General features: G+C 35.7%; 3 protein-coding genes and 1 long non-coding RNA gene across 8 annotated transcripts; 1 reads left to right on the top strand and 3 right to left on the bottom strand.

Moving 5' to 3' along the window:
• Positions 1-1967: 1967 nt before the first annotated feature.
• On the bottom strand, positions 1968-6689 carry LOC107428985 (mechanosensitive ion channel protein 10). The gene is made up of 2 exons (XM_016039598.4): positions 5214-6689; positions 1968-3029 (listed from the first exon to the last, which is right to left on the bottom strand). The coding sequence occupies exons 1-2, from the start codon at positions 6431-6433 to the stop codon at positions 2165-2167; spliced, it is 2085 nt and encodes a 694-aa protein (XP_015895084.3). The 5' UTR covers positions 6434-6689; the 3' UTR covers positions 1968-2164.
• A 1987-nt stretch (positions 6690-8676) lies between these two features.
• LOC107429667 (uncharacterized) lies at positions 8677-11994 on the bottom strand. Of its 2 annotated transcripts, none has more exons than XM_016040399.4 (5): positions 11699-11983; positions 11519-11568; positions 10913-11018; positions 10765-10823; positions 8677-9256 (listed from the first exon to the last, which is right to left on the bottom strand). In XM_016040399.4, the coding sequence occupies exons 1-5, from the start codon at positions 11828-11830 to the stop codon at positions 9205-9207; spliced, it is 399 nt and encodes a 132-aa protein (XP_015895885.2). In that variant the 5' UTR covers positions 11831-11983; the 3' UTR covers positions 8677-9204. The 2 variants fall into 2 exon arrangements, with proteins under 2 accessions (XP_015895885.2, XP_015895892.2); XM_016040406.4 differs by lacking the exon at positions 8677-9256 and adding an exon at positions 9344-9667 and having other exon boundaries at positions 11699-11994.
• A 130-nt stretch (positions 11995-12124) lies between these two features.
• Positions 12125-15479, top strand: LOC107429685 (probable magnesium transporter NIPA3). Of its 4 annotated transcripts, none has more exons than XM_016040434.4 (3): positions 12125-12485; positions 13851-13965; positions 15003-15479. In XM_016040434.4, exons 1-3 carry the CDS (start codon positions 12467-12469, stop codon positions 15181-15183), a joined length of 315 nt encoding a protein of 104 aa, XP_015895920.1. In that variant the 5' UTR covers positions 12125-12466; the 3' UTR covers positions 15184-15479. The 4 variants fall into 4 exon arrangements, with proteins under 4 accessions (XP_015895920.1, XP_015895913.1, XP_060673489.1 ...); XM_016040427.4 differs by having other exon boundaries at positions 12125-12489; XM_060817506.1 differs by having other exon boundaries at positions 12125-12504.
• A 157-nt stretch (positions 15480-15636) lies between these two features.
• On the bottom strand, positions 15637-17307 carry LOC112490090 (uncharacterized). The gene is made up of 3 exons (XR_003054373.3): positions 17017-17307; positions 16457-16723; positions 15637-16070 (listed from the first exon to the last, which is right to left on the bottom strand). It is a non-coding gene; the product is annotated as an uncharacterized LOC112490090 (long non-coding RNA).
• Between the last annotated feature and the right edge of the window lie 5286 nt (positions 17308-22593).

Raw genomic sequence — 22593 nt, 5'->3', positions numbered from 1 at the left:
AAATTAATAAGAACAATGATGAAAAACAACCAACAAATTAGGAAACAAAAATACAATAAACCTAGGAAATCCTAATTCAACTAGGAATGAATTTTTTTTTTTTATTTCTCTTATTTTTTTTAAAGATGCAGAACGTGTATGGGATGGATGCAACCTGAACCTAATGCTAAAATTGCAGAATAATACAAAACCAACTAAAGCAAATAAAGACAGATCAAAACTGAACAAAATTTGGCTCTGATACCAAATAATACGAATTTAGGACGACCTGCTCCTAAACCCGTATTATATTAGCCCGGATCTAATTATGCTCAAGTTCTAATGGTCATCTTGACCCTTAACCAATCTGTGATTAAAAACCTTGGTATATAATGAAGACGCCACAATAGGTGATGGAAATCCTATTGATAAGTCAAAACTAAAACACTCATTCACTAATGGTGTTTTAGGTGTTCAAAAGAACAAAGAGAATTCAATCTCACAAATAATTTTCTGTCTAAAATTCAAACTTGATTTCTAATTGAAAATAAGCCTTTAAATAGGCTAAGATTACAAAGAAAAGCCCCTAAAAAATTAATTCAAAATCGGACTCGAAGTGTGGAGAAAAAAAAAGTAGAGAAAATGAAAGTGCCTAATTTTTCCTAATTTCCTAAACTAATTTGGATGAATTAATTCCTTTATTTTGAATTAAAAATTAATTAATTTACAATTGAAATCCTAAAATAGTAACTTTCCTAAACTTATTTTTCCAGAAAATAAATAAATAAAAATCAAAATAAAAGACTAATTTCCTAAAACAAAAAGTTAAAATCAAATTAGGAAACTAAAACACTAGCTTTTTGACTAAGTTGACTTTAACTAAACTTTGACCAATTTAGGCTCTAAATCAGCTTCCATATGCTTTGTAGGATGCCAAATAAGCTATCCATGCAGTCCCATAGGTTGCCCATGCTTGGAAGAGGAAGAAAAAGACAACTCAGCAAAATACAGTAAAGCTAGCACAAAATACAGTAAAAAATAGGCCAAATTTGAAGCTATCCGTACAACCCCTTTTTGAATGCCTTTGAAGCTGCCTTGACTTGATTCCATATCCTCTTAGACATATGTATTGAATCCATAAAGAGTTGGAACCATTTCATGCTGCCCGTTGTCCATATTTGCACAAAAACTGCTATCCGGGTCCGTATCGGCTTCCACCACTTGTATGCCCAAAACAGGTCTTGGATCTTTGGGTATGGACAAGTATTCTTGAGAATGAATTACCCCTGGATAAAAATGACAAATTTGTCCCTAAATATCTTAGCTTGAGCCCTAGTGATTGGCCCAGTCTTCATTCGTATCGAGTCAGCACCCCAGTAGGTTGTCGGTTGTGGGGCTCGAGCGGAATCACATCACGTCTAGGCTAAGAGCCTTGATGCTGGGAAGCAATCTTAGTCGCCTATGTGTGAGACTCGCGAGAGTAGTTCTCGTCGGTGAACCTCAGAGGCGTACAATTGGTATCAGATGGGTTGATATATGAACTCGAATAGTGAAAAAGATGGCATTGACTAGAGAGTCTTGGCACCGTACAGTCTATTTCCGCGGCGTAAAATATAGGACCGTGACACCATGCATGTGAGCGCAAAAGACAATTAATCTTTATTCCAATTCCAAACAACCCTCTTCAATGTCCTATATTATATACCTTAATTTACATATTACTTGAAAACCCCCAGCTTAATCATATAATCATTTATTGACTGCTAGTATAGGGAAAAACAAAAGAAATTGAAATGGCTTTCTCTCTCTATATACAGATGATATATATACATATATAGGTGCAAATTATATGTAAGGGATTAATTATTAGGGAATGCATATATGAAGCAAGCAAAACCCAAGCCCATTTTACATATATAACATTGTTACTCATCATAACTTACAAATATATTGTAGATAATATTTGTGCATGCATTGGAGATGGCAGATGGCAGTAGAGAAGTTTTGAAGTAGTATTAATTATTAGTGGATACATAGAGCAGGCAAAACCCAAGCCCATTTTACAGATATAAGATTGTCGCTCATCATAACTTTGAAAAATATTGCAGATAATATTTTGTGCATGGCATGCACTGAAGATGGCAGATGGCAGATGGCAGGTAATAAATAGCTAGGTGGATAAAGATTAATTTATGTTGAATTGTGTGAGATGAACCTCCTGAGGAAGAAGCTGGTATTTGATGCCGATGGTCTCGAAAATCTTCTTGAGTTCGAAGACAAGTTCCGATCTGCGAGTGCTCTTCTCGCCGAAGTTTTGATGGTTGATGGTGTGCTGGACGCAGAGGCACATCTTCATCTTGTTGACATTCTCAATCTCTTTCACGAGCACCATGTGCTTTGGGCTCCAGTACTTGGGCTTGCTCTCCAGGTAGTTTTGAATGGCCTTCTTGAGGGCATTCACATGGTCAACAGGAGTCCCCACATCGATGCTGAAGTCTATGGTATCCGCCATGTCTGGGCTTCTCCTGAAGTTGCTAATGGGCTTTGTGAGAAGGACCGAGTTTGGGTAGTAGATCTTCTCGTTGTCGTAGCGCAAGAAGACCGTTGTGAGAATGTTCATTTCCTCCACGATCATCTGGACGTTGTCTATGACACAGCGATCGCCCACATCGAAAGGGTGCATCGCAAACACAAAAATGATGGACTCGAACATGGTTTTGCAAGTGTTCTGAAACATGAATCCCACCAGGAGGAGCTGAGAGGTGACGACGAAGATGACCTTGGAGGTGGCCAACCCCATGACCAGGAGAGAAACGACGGTGATAACGACGATGACGACGGCGCTGGCCAACTTGTGGAGCTGGTGGACAGCGGTTTTGGTGTCGTTGAGGGAGTGAGCGAGAGCTTTGCGCTCGAAGTAGGCGTGGACCACCCAGTTGCGGAAGGAAGACTTGGAGATCTTCCCACTCTCCGATCCTTCAAACAGAGGGAATATGGTGGACACCTCCTCACCCTTCAGGAACCGCAGCAAGTCTTCTTCTTCTATGTATCTGCAGTACACTCACAGCAGGTGTACGCGTGCGCGTAAATTAATGTTATCAAAAATCAATATTAATTCATAATTAATTAAAACATGATAATTAATATTAATTTTTGACTAATGATCGATCATGAGTACGTCTGTACTGTAGTGTCATTCATTGATTGGAAAATTAAAGGGATTAAAGCTAGCTGGCAGCAAAGAAACTGTAATATATATATATATATATAGGTCATATTGATCTCTTTCTCTCTCTCTCTCTTTTTATACCTTTATCTAATTAGTTTATGCAAAAGGAGAAACGCAAACGCAAAACACCACATCTGCTTTGCAGCAAAAAAACAAAAACACCACATCTGCTGCATACAATGCGAATGCATGCATGGACCCTGCGTGGGGGCCACGAGGCGCCCTTGGCCGCAACAATACATATTAGACCGTCAGAAGCACCAGTCTCATTTTCGATCTCTGGTCACTACCATCCTGTCACCCACTGAAGCTGAATGTGAAATCAGCTTTATCATTACTTTTCAAAAGGGAAACTATCATATCATTCAACCATCAAAATTATGAGAAAAAAAACTTTGGTACCCCGGCCGGCCTACAATGGAGCGTACTCACATGAGGAAATTATTTGCTGGCTGGATTTTATTTATTTATCTATTGGTAAAAAGGGTTTTATTTATCATATAGACATCTATAATGCCAGCTGTGTTGTATTTTTAAGGATCTAATTAACTTTCATCCAATAAATTTTTCTTTTTTTTAAAATAACTAACGAACTTGACTACCAAAAAGTGAAAATACGGTAATACCTTACGGGGCCTACACGTCTAAATCCCTTTATTATGTATATAGCAATATACATGTATCAAGCAGCACTGCAGTAATGAATAGGGCTACCTAACCCAACCATGTGGAGCTTTAAAGTTAATCAATAGGCTCATACATGCACATATATATATATATATATATATGTATGTATGTATGCAATTTGTATTTATGTCTCTGTATATGCTTAAAATAGGAAGAAACGAAAGAAATCTTATAATATAATGTTTTAAGGTTGTAACTTGCAGATCGAGTCCAGCCAGGAAGGGGCCATGTGTTGGATTCAAAAGCATATATATGTATATGAGAGGAGCATAAAGAAGATGTTATGTGCAAAATGGCTGGCCCAATTGCCAACGACATTTCTTGTGTCAATTTAAATCTCACCACAATATTCAATGCACATACACATCCTAATTAGTTAAGTTACAACCAATCATTTTATATCTCCACGAATGCTCTCTCCTAAAATTCAGATCTTTTTTTTTTTTTTTTTTTTAAGATTAAAAAATACAAAAGCAGAAAAAAATAATCACTTTTAAATCCGAATCTACAAGCTATATGGCGAGATTGAATATCATGGATGGAAATATTTTTCAGTATAAAATTAAAACCACATCTTAGCTCACTACGTCCTCTCTTGAGCTCAACCTCCTTCACGCATAGGTGCATGCATTTGTTATTAATCTTCCAACAATAGTATTATATAATACTAATTCAATATCTAACATTTAGAAGCTATACGTACGTATTTATTTTGAAGGGATAAAAAATTCAAGTTGAAAGGGGATGGGAAATAATTGGGGTTTAACATGTTTTTTGTTTTCTGCTGAAAGAGGTTTAACATGTACTTTTGACCCAGGAGTGAATGTTAATCATAATGAGATCCCATGACAACCAACATCCTCCATTTTAACAATAATTCAAATGAAACACTATAAGGGACCCACCACATTATGGATCTGGATCCTTAATATCAAAAAATGGTCACATCCCCATCTATACTATCTAAAATTTCAACATTATTAATAAAGCATTTAAAGTGACTTTGCACGACCAGTTATTACGAAGAAAAAGAATTGTATGTGTTTTTGGTGATCAACTAGCAAGAAGTATATGCATATACGCAGTTTGATTAATATGATGCAAAGTAGGAAAAGACTAAAAGCTAAACAGAATATATATATATATATATATAGAGAGAGAGAGAGAGAGAGAGGGAAAAGGACAAAAATAAATAAATAAACATAACACCAAAGGCCAGAAAGTAGAAAATAATAAAAGAAGGCTAGTAGCAGTGGACCACTAACTAGCAGGTAGGAATTGGAATAGGATCGGAGTAGGTGATTAATTATGTACTTACTTGGCTCCAGGCTTTGCAACATTCTTGAAAATCCGTTGAGCAGTGCTTCTGGCCTCCCATTCACTGGTTATTTCCGACTGATCGGCATTGCCGAATGCATCGACGGTGGTTGAAATGGTGGACAATCCAGAGGACATGACTAGACTGACAAGCCTCTTGACGCTCCAGGCGGTGGCTCTGCTCTGCATGCTCAGCCGTTTGAGCTTCTCCTTATCAATCCTCCTGGGGCCCTGCTGCTGGGACTGTGGAAGAATATCCCTGGATCGCAGCTTGGCGGGCAACGACTTGGAAGCCTGAAGATAACGGCGAGGCTGGTCTCTGTCGTCCTCGTCCAGCGGGGGCCCCGACAGCGTCTCCAGGATGTAATGGTTGAAGACGCTCTCCTGCATGCGGTCGAAGAAGGTAGCCACGTGGAAGGAGGAGGCAAGGACTTTGACGAGGAGGATCTTGAGCAGCCAGATGGTGGCTCCTATGAGGATGGCCACCAGGGCTCGGAAAACCTTCTTCAGCATCTTGTTGTGCTCGTGGACGTTTGGGAACATGATCATCCAGGCGATCAGAACCAGGCCCAGCCATGCGCAGTTCTGGAAACTCTTCCGGAGTCCGTACACGAAGTACAGCACCTTCTCCCTCAGCATGAAGTTGCGCTCTATCAGTAACACTATCAACCCCACCACCCATCCCGCCACTAACCGGCCGCAGAACACCACCATCACCATCAGGCACCACTTCCATATCTCCAGGCCCCACTTCTTATCGTATTTGATGGATTGGAGGGTGAGAGAGCATAGCAGGCAGGTCATGATGATCAGAAACAGGCTCCATTCCATCACAGCTCGCTTGTTGATCTTTCTTCTTCTTCTTCTTCTCCTACTGATCATTTTTCTGTCCTTGCCTTGCGAGTTGTCTGCCTTGCCACCGCCGCCTTCTTCTTCTTCTTCTTCTTCCTTCTCGTACCACTCGTCGTCGTCGTCGTCATCGTCGGTGGAGGAGTTGCTGTTTTCGTACGAGTTGTTGATCAAGGGTTGGAGTTGGTCGATTTTATTATTGGGTGACAAGGGCTGTTTAACCTCCTCGAAGCGTGACCTGGGTTTGGAAAAGTTGAGGCGTTTGAGGGTATTTGTTCTGGGCGTGGCCTGCGGGGGTTCTGCTACTTTGGTGCTTTGTTGGCCTATGGTTACCACCAAATGATCGCTGTTATTGGTTTTCTCTACCTCCATGGCTTTGAGCTTTCCCCTTCTGTCTAGTACTAGTACTACTACTTTAGTAGTATACTAATAGTAACTCAGACAAACAGAAGAAGAACACGAGAGAGGGAGGGATTAGAGAGAAAGAGAGAATAATCCTGGCAAACACAAAAAGATAATAGTAGAAGACCACTCTCATGTGTGGCTGAATAACCTAACCTTTCTGCAAAAGGGGACAGAAAGGAAGTATTTTTAAGGATGCCAAAATAACCAAAAAACAAAACAAAACCCATTTTAAAAAAAGTTATAGTAACAATAATAATATTATATATATATAATTCAAAACCTTTTTCCACAACTTTCAATATTCTGGATTCGTGACTATTAAACAAGGGCAATTCTCACGTGCTTGTAGTTATATTTTACCACTTTCTTTTTAGTTTGGACCCACCTCTTTTATTTTTAACTTTTCTTTTTTTGGGGATTGGACCTCCTGTGGAGGAATAATTATTATTATTAATTATTGTTGAATATTTTTTTCCAACATCTTGTCTCTAAAAGTTACGAGGGTACCATCTTTAAAAAATGAGAGTATGTTTGAGGAAATTGAAATAAGAAAATAAATAAAATTATCGTGGAACAAATTTCTAATTAATCTTAAATGATTGCGTTAAAAATTAAAATGAAAAAAATTAAATATTCTTTTAATGCTCGGGTAAATAGGATTTAATAAAGCGAAATTCATTTAAAAAATAGTAAAAACTTAGATAAATGGTAAAATAAGGATAAAAAATCAAATCTTACTGGAAAAATAAAATTACTAAAAAGACAATGAGTATGTGCAAAACAGGAAAGAGATTTTGACAAAAAATTTCCATAGTAGAATTTTATTGTGTGGAGAAAGGAAAGGATCCTTTTTATTGTGTTGCAGCTTCATCTTAAAGACTTCGATCGCTACTGAATATGAACATTCCATAAAAAAATTCTTCTGCATTAATGTTAATTCTACAATCTTCTCTTGGGGCAATTAAAGTTTAAATTTGACTTGCAACCTTGGTCGTAAATAATTATCCATTAACTTAAAATCTTCAGAAAATTGATTTATCCTGAAAGTATTATTTTAGCTAGCCTTGCTTAGCGCCTTAACAGATGACTCTATAAATTATTAATACTTTTTTATCATTATTTAATAATAAAAATAATTAATTAATATTAGGAAAAATAGGTGTTCGAAACAACAACATAAGCCTGCAATTAATCAGTGTAAATGTAGAGGAGTTACCGGTGGAGATGGATTGGACTATTTATAATGTAGGCAGATCAAATGTATATATATTTTCAACGATTGAAAAAAATAAATGATGGGCTCATATTACTATTAGCTAGGAGGGGATAGCACTAGTGCTAGCAAGTGCGTTTGGGGTTGGGAAAGTCATTTGAACTAATAAATCACGCTTTTGAAAGCATGTAACATCAACTTTTATGGTTTAAATTACAGATAAGGGATTTAATTTTATAATATCTTCACAATCAACATTAATGGATTGATTTTTAAGGTGGTAGTAATGAGTAAGTAATTGTACTTTGTTATCATCAACCACTGTCTAATGGCTTTGTTTATTCAGAATTGAATTCTCATTTCTGCAAACCTTTTTATTAATACAAAAAAGTAGCAAAGTGCTGTATGGGATATCTCCTACACCAATATTATTAAATATGGTAAAAATACTTTTTTAAAGTTATGACTCTATTTTTCTTTTAACCACGCCCTAATCGATCATGTGAAATTAATTACTTATACATATCCCTTAGAGTGAAAAAACTAATAATTTTGGTCAACTAAATGATTAAGGTACCACAGAAGTAGAACCCATTATTAATGCACTTCCTTAATGCTTTGTAAAGCAAGGACCTTACCCCATTAACTTGCTTCATTAACAAATACAACAGCTAGATGATATCCATATCAACAAACCTCTCCAACTTGACACGTCTTGAATCGCATTAACAGCATAAGGATAAATTTAATTACCACATCAAGAATCTCATAATATGGTTAATTTTTAGTCAACTAACTAATTTCATATTTGAAACTTAGGTACTCCACCTCGGGGTAGAACATTTAGGTCGCCTCAAATATTTCAGCTTCCGAGTTTTAAAATCTAACTATGCAATCATAAAGCTGGCCACAAACATCCGTTATGTTTAAGTCTATAGAGAGCTGTTGGAGAGTGCTATTAGGTGAACAAATTCAACAATTATACAAGTTAGACCCATAAACAAAAGTTAAGCTTCACTATTTATTGCTCTATTGCTTTAGGATTTCTTTCATTTATGAATAGGTTCTTTGGTCCTAAGCAATCAGCTAGAGAATAATTAAGCAACAAAAGCAGCAGCAAATTGGCACATTAGCCACATTTTCTTAGCACCTGACTAAATTTCACATGCAAGAGAGACACAGTTGATCAGAGAGAGTCATCTTCAAACAATTCAAATCCAAACTTCCATCAAATTGAACTCTTATAGTGGTTGTCTCATTTGAAGAACACCCACCAAGATAACAGACTTCTGATAATAAATGCCCCTCAAGGATCATCAAGCCTGATGGTCATCATGCTACCATCCCCCCCATGTAAACTGAGTCTGTAATCTGAATTCTTTCCATACTGAATAGCATGCGCATAAGTTCTTTAACATATATTGAATACTGAAGTTCTTTCTCTTTATAAACATGAAGTTCTTTCTCTTTCATTTTTCAAACTTTTCTAATGGTGACTTTACATCAAATGCAGCAAATGACAAGTTTAATATCCAAAGGAACCCTTTATATCCTGAAGGCTCTCCCCCAACGACAACCTATGAGTCCACAAATATACTCTGAATTAATTCCACAATACAAAATTCTTCACGACATAAAATACTTGCCAAAAGAAACGATAAAAGCAATGAAAATGTAAGAACGGAGAGAATTGCTTGTATGACAAAAGCAATAAAATGAGATGAATAATAGACCCAAAAAAAAAAAAAAAAAAAAAAAAGAAAAAGAAACTTGCAAGATGACAACGCTGGTAATCTGTCATAGGATTTATACAAGAATTCTTAAAGGGTACAGACAAATCAATCTGGCCTAACTAGTAAAAGCAATGCACCAAAATATCTGGATGCTTGTCCAGGCTTGACTTGCAGGCTTCAGCTGACTCTATGATCACACTCTATGACTGAGACACACTCTTGGGCATGTATGGTCAGAAAAGACCATCTAGCAAACTGAAAAGAAGCAATTGGGCCAAAAGGTGTGAATGTCCAATAGACATGGTACCCTTCATAGCCACTTCCATTTGAACTTTAACTATAGACATCATTAAGACATTCATTAAGAAAATAGTGATTTTTCAATCAAGATGATACTCGGATGAAAATGTTAGTGCAAATGTACGTCCCTTGTTTTAAGTTTTAACAAAATATTGACAAATATGCTAATATCCAAAAGCATTGACAAAAAAGTATGGTTTGCATACCAAGTTGTTAACATGAAACTTTAGGAATCAATTAATAACAATATAAAAATGAGAAGGGGATAAACATAACCTCTATTATTCAACCAATAAAAAGAATAATAAGGAAAACTAAAAATTTTATATGATTAAACTGATAAAGAATGTAATTTTATATTAAACACAAGTATTACAAAAATCAAAATAGATATAAAGCACTTAATTTGACATCCTGCTCTAATAACATAACAATCTAAACCCATTAGATTTAGGTTGCGAAAAGCCCAAATCTAGGCCCTAAGGTATTATCTTCCTGGTAGAGCTTATTCATTAAAGCCAAAGAAGCACAAAGAAAAATCAATTGATCCACAATTTAAAAGCAGTCACTCCTAGACACCTACTGATAATAAAATATTGATATGATTTCCCTTAATAAGTCCTCAGAAATCCTATGCTTTCCACAAGAACAAGCTAAAAAATTATGGATCTTAACACTACAGTAACTATAAGAGTCCAATTTTTTCCTTGACTCAAATGCTTAAACACATTATTTAGCTTTTTATGATGAAGATTGATCATATACATCATATCACAGTTATGAGATTCTAATAAGTTATTTGCTTTTTACATCCAAAAATTTAGCTTCCCTATATACATAACAAAAGAAGCCCAAATTTGTCAAGGGATACAGGGGACCACTTTCATAAATTTTAGAAACTAATGGAAATAGTTCTGCATAGAGTTTTCAAACTTCTTAACATCAACATGGACAAACAGAAATATATAATAGCATAAATTTCAATGTGAGATTGATGTGGAACTTAATATAAAACAGCTCAAATTTCAATGTGAGATTGATGTGGAACTTACTTATGCATACAGTACTTGAACTCTTGTCCCCTAACAAGATCTTTTTCTCCTTCTTCAAGCTATAACCGGAACACAAACATAAAATAATTGCTAAGTAGCAAGAAGAAGGGAAACCCTAATCTGACAGAAGTAATTAATATGGTCTTACAGGATCACTCTCATAGATGATCTCATAACATGCCGGAGAAAGGCATCTCAAAGCACAATTTTCCTTCGTTATCGTTGAAGATTTGCACTGCTGACCCCACATTCCACTGTTCCCAGGGTAAAGCAAGACGCAAGCATGGAAAAAGAGGCCATCCACTTGTGAATCCATTAAGAAATCTTTTCAATCAACAATTTTTTATGTACAAAATCATAGTTTTCTCCTCATTCTGCAGACTAAATTTTCACATTGAGCTTATCTAGCTAACTCTTTCCCTATTACATATAAAGAAACATTCAAAGTTGTTATACAGTAATTTAATCATTGTTTCTCAAGTTCTTTGTTCCATGTTCAACTTTAAGATCCAGAAAAGGACGGATTTTTTAACAAACTCGATGTAAAAGAAACATAAAAATGTATGTGAAATGAGATCGGAGGTCTTCTTGAATTGGCTGTGGTTAAAAAGAGACTTACAAAATCATAAAATTCAAGAAATTGCACAAACTATGCTTAATATTTTTTTTATTTTTTTATTTAGAGAGAGAATTCCCATTAACCAAAGCACCGAAAGAGGATTGAGAAAAGAAAGAAAGAAAGCGAAGTGCGTACCTCTCAATGTCAGCATAGCACTTGTTCTTCCTCTGTCTGGTTTCAATTTCCTGGTGAAAACCCATATAACAGAAACAAAAACCATCTAAATCAATACCCAAAAAAAAAAAAAAAAATCCAATATCTAAATTAGCTGCCATTCATATACAGAAAGAGAAAGAGAGAACATTAAACACATACAGTGATTGGGCGACGAGACTTCGCCAAAACTGTTGGAGACAACAACAAGAACAACATCAACAACAACAAAAGAATGGAATTTCTGACTACAACACTAGGATTAAACGAACGCTGTGTCTTTCTATTTCCCATTTTTATTTTCTCGTTTTTCCTCTTTTGGGTGGAATTTAGATTGATTTGGCGAGATGCAAGATGCTATAATTGTCTCAGTGTTGTCCCTCTTCGGCACTCCTATAAGGTTCAGGCAGTGACTAGAATGGTGGCGGGACAACTTCATTGGGCCAAAGCTGAGATTGGGCCCAAAAGAGTTTTCAGAAGCCCCAGCATGTTTTTGCACTCTAATTAAATTAAATATTAATATATATATATATATATATATATATAGAGAGAGAGAGAGAGAGAGAGAGAGAGGGTCTACCATGGTGACTGACCGCATGCCTCACTTGCGGACCAAAAATGTGATTAAAATTGGAGCCCTCTGATCTACACATCTAGCATCAACGATCCTAGATAAAAGCTGGTCTCACGTGAGAATTTTGGCCAAGACTTCTATTTTTTGGCCAAGACTTCTATTTTCTGCTTGCAGCAGCTCACATTCCTGCTTGAAGCAGCTCGAAACAGCTTTGCCAAAATTCCCAGCTCGCACCACACTTGCGAACCCACCACCTCGCACCACCATTGCCACCCTTGCGAACCCAGCAGCTCACTCCTCTTCTACTCTGGTTCCTCTTCTCCTCTTCTAGCTCTAGCCTAACCGTTCCAACCACCATGAATGCCTCTGTCCTCTGTTGGTGATTTTATAGTTTGTAATTTTTTTTTTTCATTATGGTTATATGTTTTATATTTTTTATCATTCAATTACATAGAACCGATCATGTAGTCTTGCATCGTTAAGTCCTATCCAAATTGAAAATGCAAGTCACTTGAAATTTTCTGCTTCAATAATGTAAGTAAAAAAAATAAAAAATAAAAAGGAAAAAGAAAATCTAATTAAGGCCATCATATCCCATATATTATTTTTTTATCTATTTATTTATTAACATGTGTAGGAAAAGTTAGTACAGCATAGATGAAGAGATTGAGAAAATGAAAGGATTGAATGAAACTTACAAGTGGGGAAGTTCATCAACTCTAATCCCAGTGTATTAGGTGATGGGGAGTGTGGAAATTTCTTACAACCTTCAACCTTCTACTCTAAGATTGCATGATTTTCATTTAAACTCCTTTATGTCTAAACACAATTTTTTTGTTTTTTTTTGTTTGCTATTTTCTTTATTTATTTAGAATCATCATCATCTTCTATCATATATGTATGGGGACCAACCAAGTGTATGTGTGGACGTGATTAGAATCATTAGATTCGTATTGTATATGTAGGATTCGATATTAATTGAGCTACCTAGCTAACGATTTAAAATATATGTATAAATATATGTTCATTTTGCTTGATGAAAGACAGACAAGGCCATATGCATTTTGATAATATGGAAAGAAAAAGAGAGAGAAAAATGTTTACAAAAAAAAGAACTTATAACATATCAAAATATAGAATATATATATATATATATATGATCAGCAGCAAATCAGAATAATATAACATATATAATTATTGGAGTAATTGAATATTAAATGAAGAGAGGAGAGCAAGTCAGAGAGGATAAAATTAATCGGTTATACTACTGCCATATATCAGAACACTTTCAGAATATAAACTTGACCTATTTGAACAAAGAATGAAACAACAATATTTTTGATATTGTTCGCGAATGAATGAGTAGAATTGCCAGTGGTAAACTAGTAAATACTTTACAAGGTTCTTTGTTCATATACTTATATTTTGATGAGTTTGGAAAATATCAGCTTATGCCTATTTTTTTGTTTATATATTTGCATTAAGTGTTAAAATTTAATGTTTATTACCATGTTAATTGATGAAAGGCTTAGTTAAGTTGCATAAACTTGTTTGATTATTTTCTTTTCCTTTTACATTCTTTAACTATTTTCCAAATCATGGAATTTCTTTCTTCTGATAGATGTAACATGCAATCGTACACAAAATGCATGTATGTGTATTCTGTGTATACAGCAAATATGATTGTTTTCATTAGCAAAAGTGTGTTAACACATGTTGGTTACAATGTGCGTTTTCTAGTGTGTGCAACTGCCACTGTGGCAGTGATTGTAGGGGAAATTGCAAACTTTGCAGCTTATGCATTTGCACCGCCTATACTAGTCACTCCTCTTGGCGCATTGAGTATAATTATCAGGTAAGTAAAGAAAAGTTATCTATGATATATATATATATATATATAGGGAGTTGCTCCATTAAGCAAAGCTGCTCATACTATAAAAAATGACTGTCTAGCTTAACAAGTGACTTTCTTTCTAAGTTAATTAATTGTACTGTCACCGTGCCTTCTAAGACAGAAATAGCCTTAAAGTAAATTTTGTTTATTCTTTGCTGCTATCCTCTCTCTCTCTCTCTCTTTTACTTCATCGCTTTTATACTCTTTTGACATTTTAGTTCCAAAGGTCAGTCCTTCATTTGTGTAAGTCAAACATAAGATACCAAAAAAAGAGGTGTTTGGTTATGGAATTAGTGAGATTTAGGTTAGTATATGATAGAATGCCTTGAAACAATACCCACTTTTCTTTTGAGGCTAATATTGAAGGGATTTGAAGAGGTTGTTTGGACAGAACAAAAAATGGACAAACTGGGTTTATATGCATTCTTGGTCCCTATATATATTCATTGACCATTATTTTAAAGTTACATTTTAGGCCTAGATTATAAGTTTAGATGGTGAGTAGTTCAAACTTCATATTTATTCTTAATCAATGGAAAGAAAAAAAAAAATTTCTTATTGTGGATATCGTGTCAAGAGAGAAATGGATGATTGGTAAAATCAATAAAGAGCATGTTGTTAGAGGAAGTATGGGTATGTAAGTAAGAGAGGCAGTGATTTTGGAGCTTAGCCTGAAAGAAACAACGGCAAGGGAAGAAGGTGAAACAATAGAGAAGGACACATGGAGATAATAGGGAGAAATATAAAGAATAAAGAACAACTGGAGAGAGACAGCTAGATGGTCAGTTAATCATATTCTAAAATGGAGAGAGTAGTACATAGACGCGGTAGAAGAGAGAGAGAGAGAGAGAGAGGTGAAGAATAGGAAACTAAAATCATTTTGTAGTTATATGTCTTAAAATGCATGCATTTAGAACAACTCATTATGGATGTGTATATACATGTATTTTTCTAACTTATATATTAATTTTGTCTGTTAATATGGTATTCTCTTGCAGTGCTGCACTTGCTCATATTATATTAAATGAGAAGCTACATGTTTTTGGGGTTCTTGGTTGTGTTTTATGTGTTGTGGGTTCAACATCAATTGGTGGTTGCAGTTTGAAGTGCTGTTGGAGTTTTTCCTTTGTCTCTCAAGTATATTGTAACTATCTATTACTGCCATTATATTGTAAATGATATGGAATTTGTGGTAGTTAGGTTTGCTCCATTCAAGCTTTTAGTACAGATGGTTATAACTTTTGAATATATTTCTCCATCTAATGAAACCTAAGGAGGATGGAAGAAAAAAATTTGGTGCCGTTAGGAAAGCTAGTTTTGCTGTGTAGTAGTTCTCACGGTGTAGTGCTGTGTTATTGCTGCCCGTGGACAAACAAAAAAAAAAAAAAAAACTATGGATTTTGTTAAATGTAGTGCCGAGATGCTTGCTTGTCAATGTGGGCTTTGTTTAATATAAAAGTGTTTAATTGTTGACTTCCAACTTTGATGAGGCTCTTACTGGCTGTTTTATCTTTCTGGTATGGGTCACAGTCCACCAAAGTTATAGATGTACATTTCGTTTCTTACATTTGAAATATCCATTGCTTTAGTAAATCATCAGGTGTTATTTACAGGTATGCCAATAATGCATTCCTGTAAATTATCTACCAGTACACATCTTTTGGTTAAAAAACAAATGGAAAGGCATAAAGAATACAAATGCAACACCAATTCCTGAAACTTAACTTTCAGTAATTTATTCACAACACAAACATCCATGTTACAGTTGCAAAGTTAGTGAGCTACACCAATTTCAATCCAACCATTACGCAACATTGCCAACATTTTCTTGTATGGTAAATTTAAAACGTGTTAATGCTACATCCATTAGGTATTCATTTTCAGCATTCGCATTGTCACTGGTAAGCAAGCTAATAGCTGCAATGTGAAAAATTTAGTAATGTTCGGCAAAATTCCAGCACTCCTATCAGCACCACTGTACTTGCTCCATTTGACATCTCTTCATTCCCATCTTTCCTCACTGTGAAGCCGGTCCATCTTAAGTTGATATGAGAGAACCATCCCATCTATAAAGAGAAAGACAAAACACAGTTGATACTTTGTCCAGTATCTGAAACATGAAATAATTTTTGGTTCTTCGTGCTATATTGGAACATACAAAACATGATTCACTTAAATGTTGCATGACTAAAAAAAAAAGGATATCACTGCAAAACTTTGTTGCCTTCTCTAAGCAATCAATTAAAAATAATTCAAATGCACAAATGAACTACAGTTATGTAACCTTCCAATTTGAATTTCACCGAAGCAAAAGGAATGTGCCAGAGTGAGGCGCACACAGGATAAGAACACCACAATGAAGATAATGATTATTATTACCATATTTGCTGACAAGTTAAAATTTAAACCAAAACCAAGAATGCTAAGAAAACATATATAATTCGAAACTTACCTCCAGATCCTTCTTTTGATACCATTTCTAATGGATCAACTTTTGGGTCATATTCAACCCTGGAGTCCCAAAAAATTGTGTTTAGACATAAAGGAGTTTAAATGAAAATCATGCAATCTTAGAGTAGAAGGTTGAAGGTTGTAAGAATTTTCCACACTCCCCATCACCTAATACACGGGGATTAGAGTTGATGAACTTCCCCACTTGTAACTTTGATTCAATCCTTTCATTTTCTCAATCTCTTCATCTATGCCGTCCTACTTTTTCCTACACATGTTAATAAATAAATAGATAAACAAATAATATATGGGAGATGATGGCCTTAATTAGATTTTCTATTTCGTTTTTTTTTTTTTTTTTTTTTTTTTTTTTTTTTTACTTACATAAGTGAAGCAGAAAATTTCAAGTGACTTGCATATTCAATTTGGATAGGACTTAACGATGCAAGACTACATGATCGGTTCCATGTAATTGAATAATAAAAAATATATAACATATAACCAGAATGAAAAAAAAAGTTACAAACTATAAAATCACCAACAGAGGACAGAGGCACTCACGGTGGTTGGAACGGTTAGGTTGGAGCTAGAAGAGGAGAAGAGGAACCAGAGTAGAAAAGGAGTGAGCTATTGGGTTCGCAAGGGTGGCAATGGTGGTGCGAGATGGTGGGTTCACAAGCGTTGTGCGAGATGGGAATTTTGGCAAAGCTGTTTCGAGCTGCTTCAAGCGGGAATGTGAGCTGCTGCAAGCGGGAAGTGGGAGCCTTGGACAAAATTCTCATGTGAGACCAGCTTTTGTCCAGGACCGTTGATGCCAGATGTGCAAATCAGAGAGCCCCAATTTTAATCACATTTTTGGTCCGCACGTAAGGCATGCAGTCGGTCCCCATGGTAGACCCTCTCATATATATATATATATGCTTATATAATTCTTTTCTGAAAAATAAAATGTTTGTATAATTAATTTTGTGTTATACTTAAAAGCAATACATCCAAATTCATATGAATATTGGTATATAATTAATGTGTAATTCTATAATGAAAAATTAAAAGTTTATGGTAAGTACTATTCTTATAATATTAATTACTGTTTATTTCTTTTAAATTTTTTATTGTTTATCTATACCATAGAAAAGATAAAATAAATTTCGATTATGAGTTGCATAAAGACTTGTAAAACTGAAAGAGAAAACAAAAAATAAAAAATCATAAATAGTACATAGTCAATGAAGGAAGAGTATGTTGCAAACAATTAGTAATGAAAACGGATTAAGAAATTAAGAAAGTTTAGGTGACAAAACAAATGGACTTTTGTCCTCCTGACGTCCTCTACTCTTTACTTTCTTCAATCCAAAAAAAATCTCCACGAGAAACTGTCTTATTTAAAAGAACAAGAAAATTATTTAATGTGGAAAGATTCTTCTTCATTGAATATTGAACTGGTACATATAGAAGATTTTAGTTACCAAGATAAAGATAACGCGTCTACACATAATTATCTACACTAAACAACCTAATTACAACAAATAACTATATATCACGTGAGGGGAGATGACTCATTATGCCCCCGCAAGATTATTGAGCGTTTACAAACATTAATCTTGGACCTGTTAGAAATAAATGGAGATCTAGACAGTGGCTTAGTGAGAATATCAGCGAGTTGATCACCACTGCTCACATGAGTAACACGCAAACAGCCAGATGCTACTCGTTCACGCACAAAATGGAAGTCAGCGCCAACATGCTTCATCTTAGAATGAAAAACTGGATTTGAGCAAAGGTAAGTGGCTCCCAAGTTATCACAATAAACCACCCATGAGACTGTCAATCCAATACCAAGTTCCTTGAGCAAAGATTCAATCCAATAGATCTCTGTAGTGACATTTGCTACGGCTTGATACTCAGCTTCTGTAGAAGATCTAGAAACTGATTTTTATTTCTTTGATATCCAAGATATAGGGTTGGCACCAAGAAACACAATATAGCCAGTGGTGAAGCATTTGTCATCCTTGTCCCCAGCCCAATCGGCATCCAAAAATGCATGTAAAGCCATAGGAGAAGAACGACGAAGAAATAAGCCATAATCACTCGTACCTTTTAAGTAGCGCAATAGTCGTTTGACAGCACTCCAATGCACATCAGTTGGAGAATGCATGAATTGGGCAAGCTTGTTCACCGAGAAGGCTATGTCAGGCCGGGTTATGGATAAGTATTGCAAACTACCAACTATTTTTCGATAATCAGTGGGACTGTCCAACTTCTTTCCAACATGAATAGAGAGAGAATTTGAAACAGATAGTGGTGTAGAGACATCCCGTGCTTCATCCATATTAGTTTTATCCAATAAATTTGTAATATATTTCTGTTGAGAAAGAAGAATACCAGATTTAGAAGGTAGGACTTCCACTCTTAAAAAATAGTGTAGATCACCGAGATCTTTAAGAGAGAATTAACCTGAGAGTGTTTAAATAAATTGGTGTAGAAAATTATTGTTATTTCTTGTTACGATAATATCATCCACATAGACACGAAGATACAGAGTGTTGCCATTTCTGGTATAGAAAAATAAAGAAGTGTCAGAGTGAGAATTCTTGAACCCAAAGTGAAGTAGAAAACCTTTCAGGGCATTGTACCATGCCTAAGGAGACTGTTTGAGACCATAGATCGCTTTGTTGAGTCGACAAACATACGAAGGTTTTGTAGAGTCTACAAAACAAGCAGGTTGTTCCATGAAGACCTCCTCGTCCAAATTTCCATTCAAGAATGCATTATTGACATTGAGCTACTTAGCAAGCCAATTATTCGAGAGAGCAAGGCTTAAAACAACTCTAATGGTGGCAGGCTTTATTACAGGTCTGAAGGTCTTAGTATAATATGGGCCAGGACGCTGAGTGAATCCTTTGGCAACCAACCTAGCTTTAAGCCTCTCAACCGATCCATTTGGGTTACGCTTAATGCAAAAAATCCATTTACTTCCCACCACATTTTGATGAGGCAGTGAAGGTACAAGATTCCACGTGTTATTTTGAAGTAAGGCATGATATTCTTTGGTCATGGCTTCACACCAAGTAGGTAAGTAGGTATGGACAATGCCTTTGCTGTGGTTCGTGGTTCTTCATTTAGGAAAGAACAGTCTTTTGTAGCAAGATAAAAATTTACTTTGGATTTGAAAATCTAATTCAATGCTCGAGTTCTCATTGCATGTGTTCTTTTGGGAGGTGAAGGAGTAGATATTTATGGAGCTGTAGATGGTGCTTGGCGTTGTATTGGATTTCCGACACTCTCAAGTATACTTCCAGGTTGCACCGTGAGGGTGAAGGAAAATGAGTAGGACTGAGAAAGAGAGGTGTAGAAGGAGTAGGATTCGATGGAGTTAATGATGGCATGACAGATTGGGTAGGTATGAAAGATAAAGGTGTACAAGAAATAGGAGGAGATTGTTGTGGGTACGGTGGGATAGATTGGATGGGAACAAAAGATAGAGGTGTAAAAGGAAAAGGAATAGGATTAGGAGGAGGTGCAGATGACATAATGGAGTGGTTGGAATAGTGATGCTTATCACTAAAGGTATTAGGTGATGAGGTGGGTCATACTTGAAAGATGATGATGTGTCAATAGTATATTTTGTTGACAAAGGGGAAATAACGTGAATGAGAGTGGATTATAAGGAAATACGGCTTCAACAAATTTCACATGTCTAGAAATAATTATTTTATCATGTGAAGGAGAATAACACCTATAACCACTTTGGGAGGAAGATATCCTAGAAAAATACAAGGATGAGATGAAGACTCCAATTTGTGATGGCTATATGGCTTATAAAGTGGATAACAAAGACAACAAAATTTTTTAAGGAATTTATAATTAGGAGGTTTATTAAATAGCTTTTGAAACGGTGAAATATTGGAAAGAGTTGGAGTTATTAACCTATTGATAAGAAAGACAGCAGTGGTAAATGCATACATCCAAAATTTAATGGTAAATTTGCGTGTGTTAATAAAGTTAAACCTGTTTCACGAATATATCTATGGCGTCTCTCTGCATACCCACTTTGTTCTGGTGTATGAGGAGTTGTCAAAAATTGAGAAATTCCATGCTTTTCAAAAAAAGGTTTTAATTTAATAAACTCTCCACCCTTATCAGCGTAAAAAGATATTATTTTTGTTTGGAAATACTTTTCAACAATCTTTTTACATTTTTTGAAAACAGGGAAAACATCAAATTTATTTTTTATAGGAAACAACCATATGTATTTGGTAAAATGATCAACAAAAATAATATAATAATTGTAACCATCATACGATTGAATTTTAGAGAGTCCCCAAACATCTGAACAAATTAACTGAAGGGGTTTACAGCTAGACATTGAAGACACACCAAAAGGAAGTTTATGTGCTTTATTACAATCACATGCATTACAATTAAAATTTTTGGACATAAACACTGGTAGAGAAAACTGAGAGAGCATACGATGAAGAACTTTAGTAGCTGGATGTCCTAAACGAGAATGCCAGTCATGAAAAGAGGCTTTATTGGTTATGAATGCAAAGGGATAGAGGTGTATGGAAGGCCATTCATAGACAACCTTACTGTGTGGTCCCCTTAGAAGAACTGAGCCCGTCTGCATATCCTTTATAACAAAACAATTAGGCATAAATTCCACAGAGACATTATTAGAGTTACAAAGTTTTGAAATGGAAAGCAGATTTCGTTTCATAGTGGGAACACATAAAACATCTGATAAGAGAAAAGACCTATTTGATGTTCTTAAAAAAGTAGAACCAGTGTGAGTTATGGGCAGAGAGTTACCATTTCCCACACAGATTTCATCCGTTCCATAATATTCAGAATGAATTGTAAGATTCTGTAAGTCTGTAGCCACATGATGAGAAGCTCCATAATCAAGTAGCCAGGTCGGATTGCAGAATACTGCGACTGTGGACGAGTACTCAATATTCCTTGATTAATGGAGTTGACATTATATGCATGAGGTATTGGAGCGGAACGGTAGCTTGGCAGGTTGGACCGAGAAGGATTATATGTCCGTTGTTATTTTAGAGAAGGACAAAACTTGGCAGAGTGACCAATTTGATCACATAATTGGCACTTTCCCTTATAGTTACTCGGACGACCGTGAGAAGAAAATGTATGAAAAGAACCAGTTGAGGTAGAACCATTAGAAGATTTCAGACCTTTCCGTGAAGAAAGGGAGGAACGATTTGCAACATTAGCTATGATTGAATGAGATTCCGATTGAAGAGATAAGCGTTTGAGATAAGAATCATATTCAATTAATTGTTCATGAAGATCATTGTACGAGACAGAATTATCATGGGTTCGAAAAGCAACCAAAATATCTTTAAAATCTGAAGCAAGTGCATTGAGAACATAAAGAATGAGGTCCTCATGTGTGACCAGCATGTGGAGTAATGCCAGTTTGTTAGCTGCAGTCTTAATATCAAGTAAATATTCTGAAACTGAACGATCTCCTTGTTGCTTGATGAGTCGTTCCCTTAACCCCATGATATGAGAACGAGATGGTTTGGCAAACTGGGTGGCCAATTTTGTCCATACGTCAGCAGATCTTTTAGCTCCAGAGACCAAGTGGGAGATTTCAGGTGTAAGAGAAGCTTGCAAAGCATTCAACAAGAACTTATCTTGCCGAACCCAAAAAAGATAGTTAGGATTTGGAGTAACAGTTGTGCCAGAATCAAAGATAGTAGTGATTGTTGGTGGAGGACAAGGAGTAGAGCCATCTAGATAGCCATATAAATCATAAGCAGTGGGGAGAGAATCGAACTGTGCACGCCAGAGAAAATATGTTGAGTCTGTCAGTTTCAATGGTGCTTGAAATGTGACATTAAGAGCTATAAGAGTTTGACCATGAATATTGGGCTCAGATTGAATCGGAACAGTGGGAATAGATTTAGAGATAGAGGAGGTTTCATCAGACTGTGTATGAGCCATTGGGAAAAGAAAGAAAAAAAAAATTTCTCGTGTGAGGCCTGTGGCTCTGATACCATATAAGAACAAGAAAATTATTTAATGTGGAAACATTCTTCTTCATTGAATACTGAACTGGTACATATAGAAGACTTTAGTTACCAAGATAAAGATAACACTTCTACACATAATTAT

This window comes from Ziziphus jujuba, chromosome 5, assembly GCF_031755915.1.
Source record: "Ziziphus jujuba cultivar Dongzao chromosome 5, ASM3175591v1".
Lineage (NCBI taxonomy): Eukaryota > Viridiplantae > Streptophyta > Magnoliopsida > Rosales > Rhamnaceae > Ziziphus > Ziziphus jujuba.
This window is presented reverse-complemented; position numbering and strand designations above follow the sequence as displayed.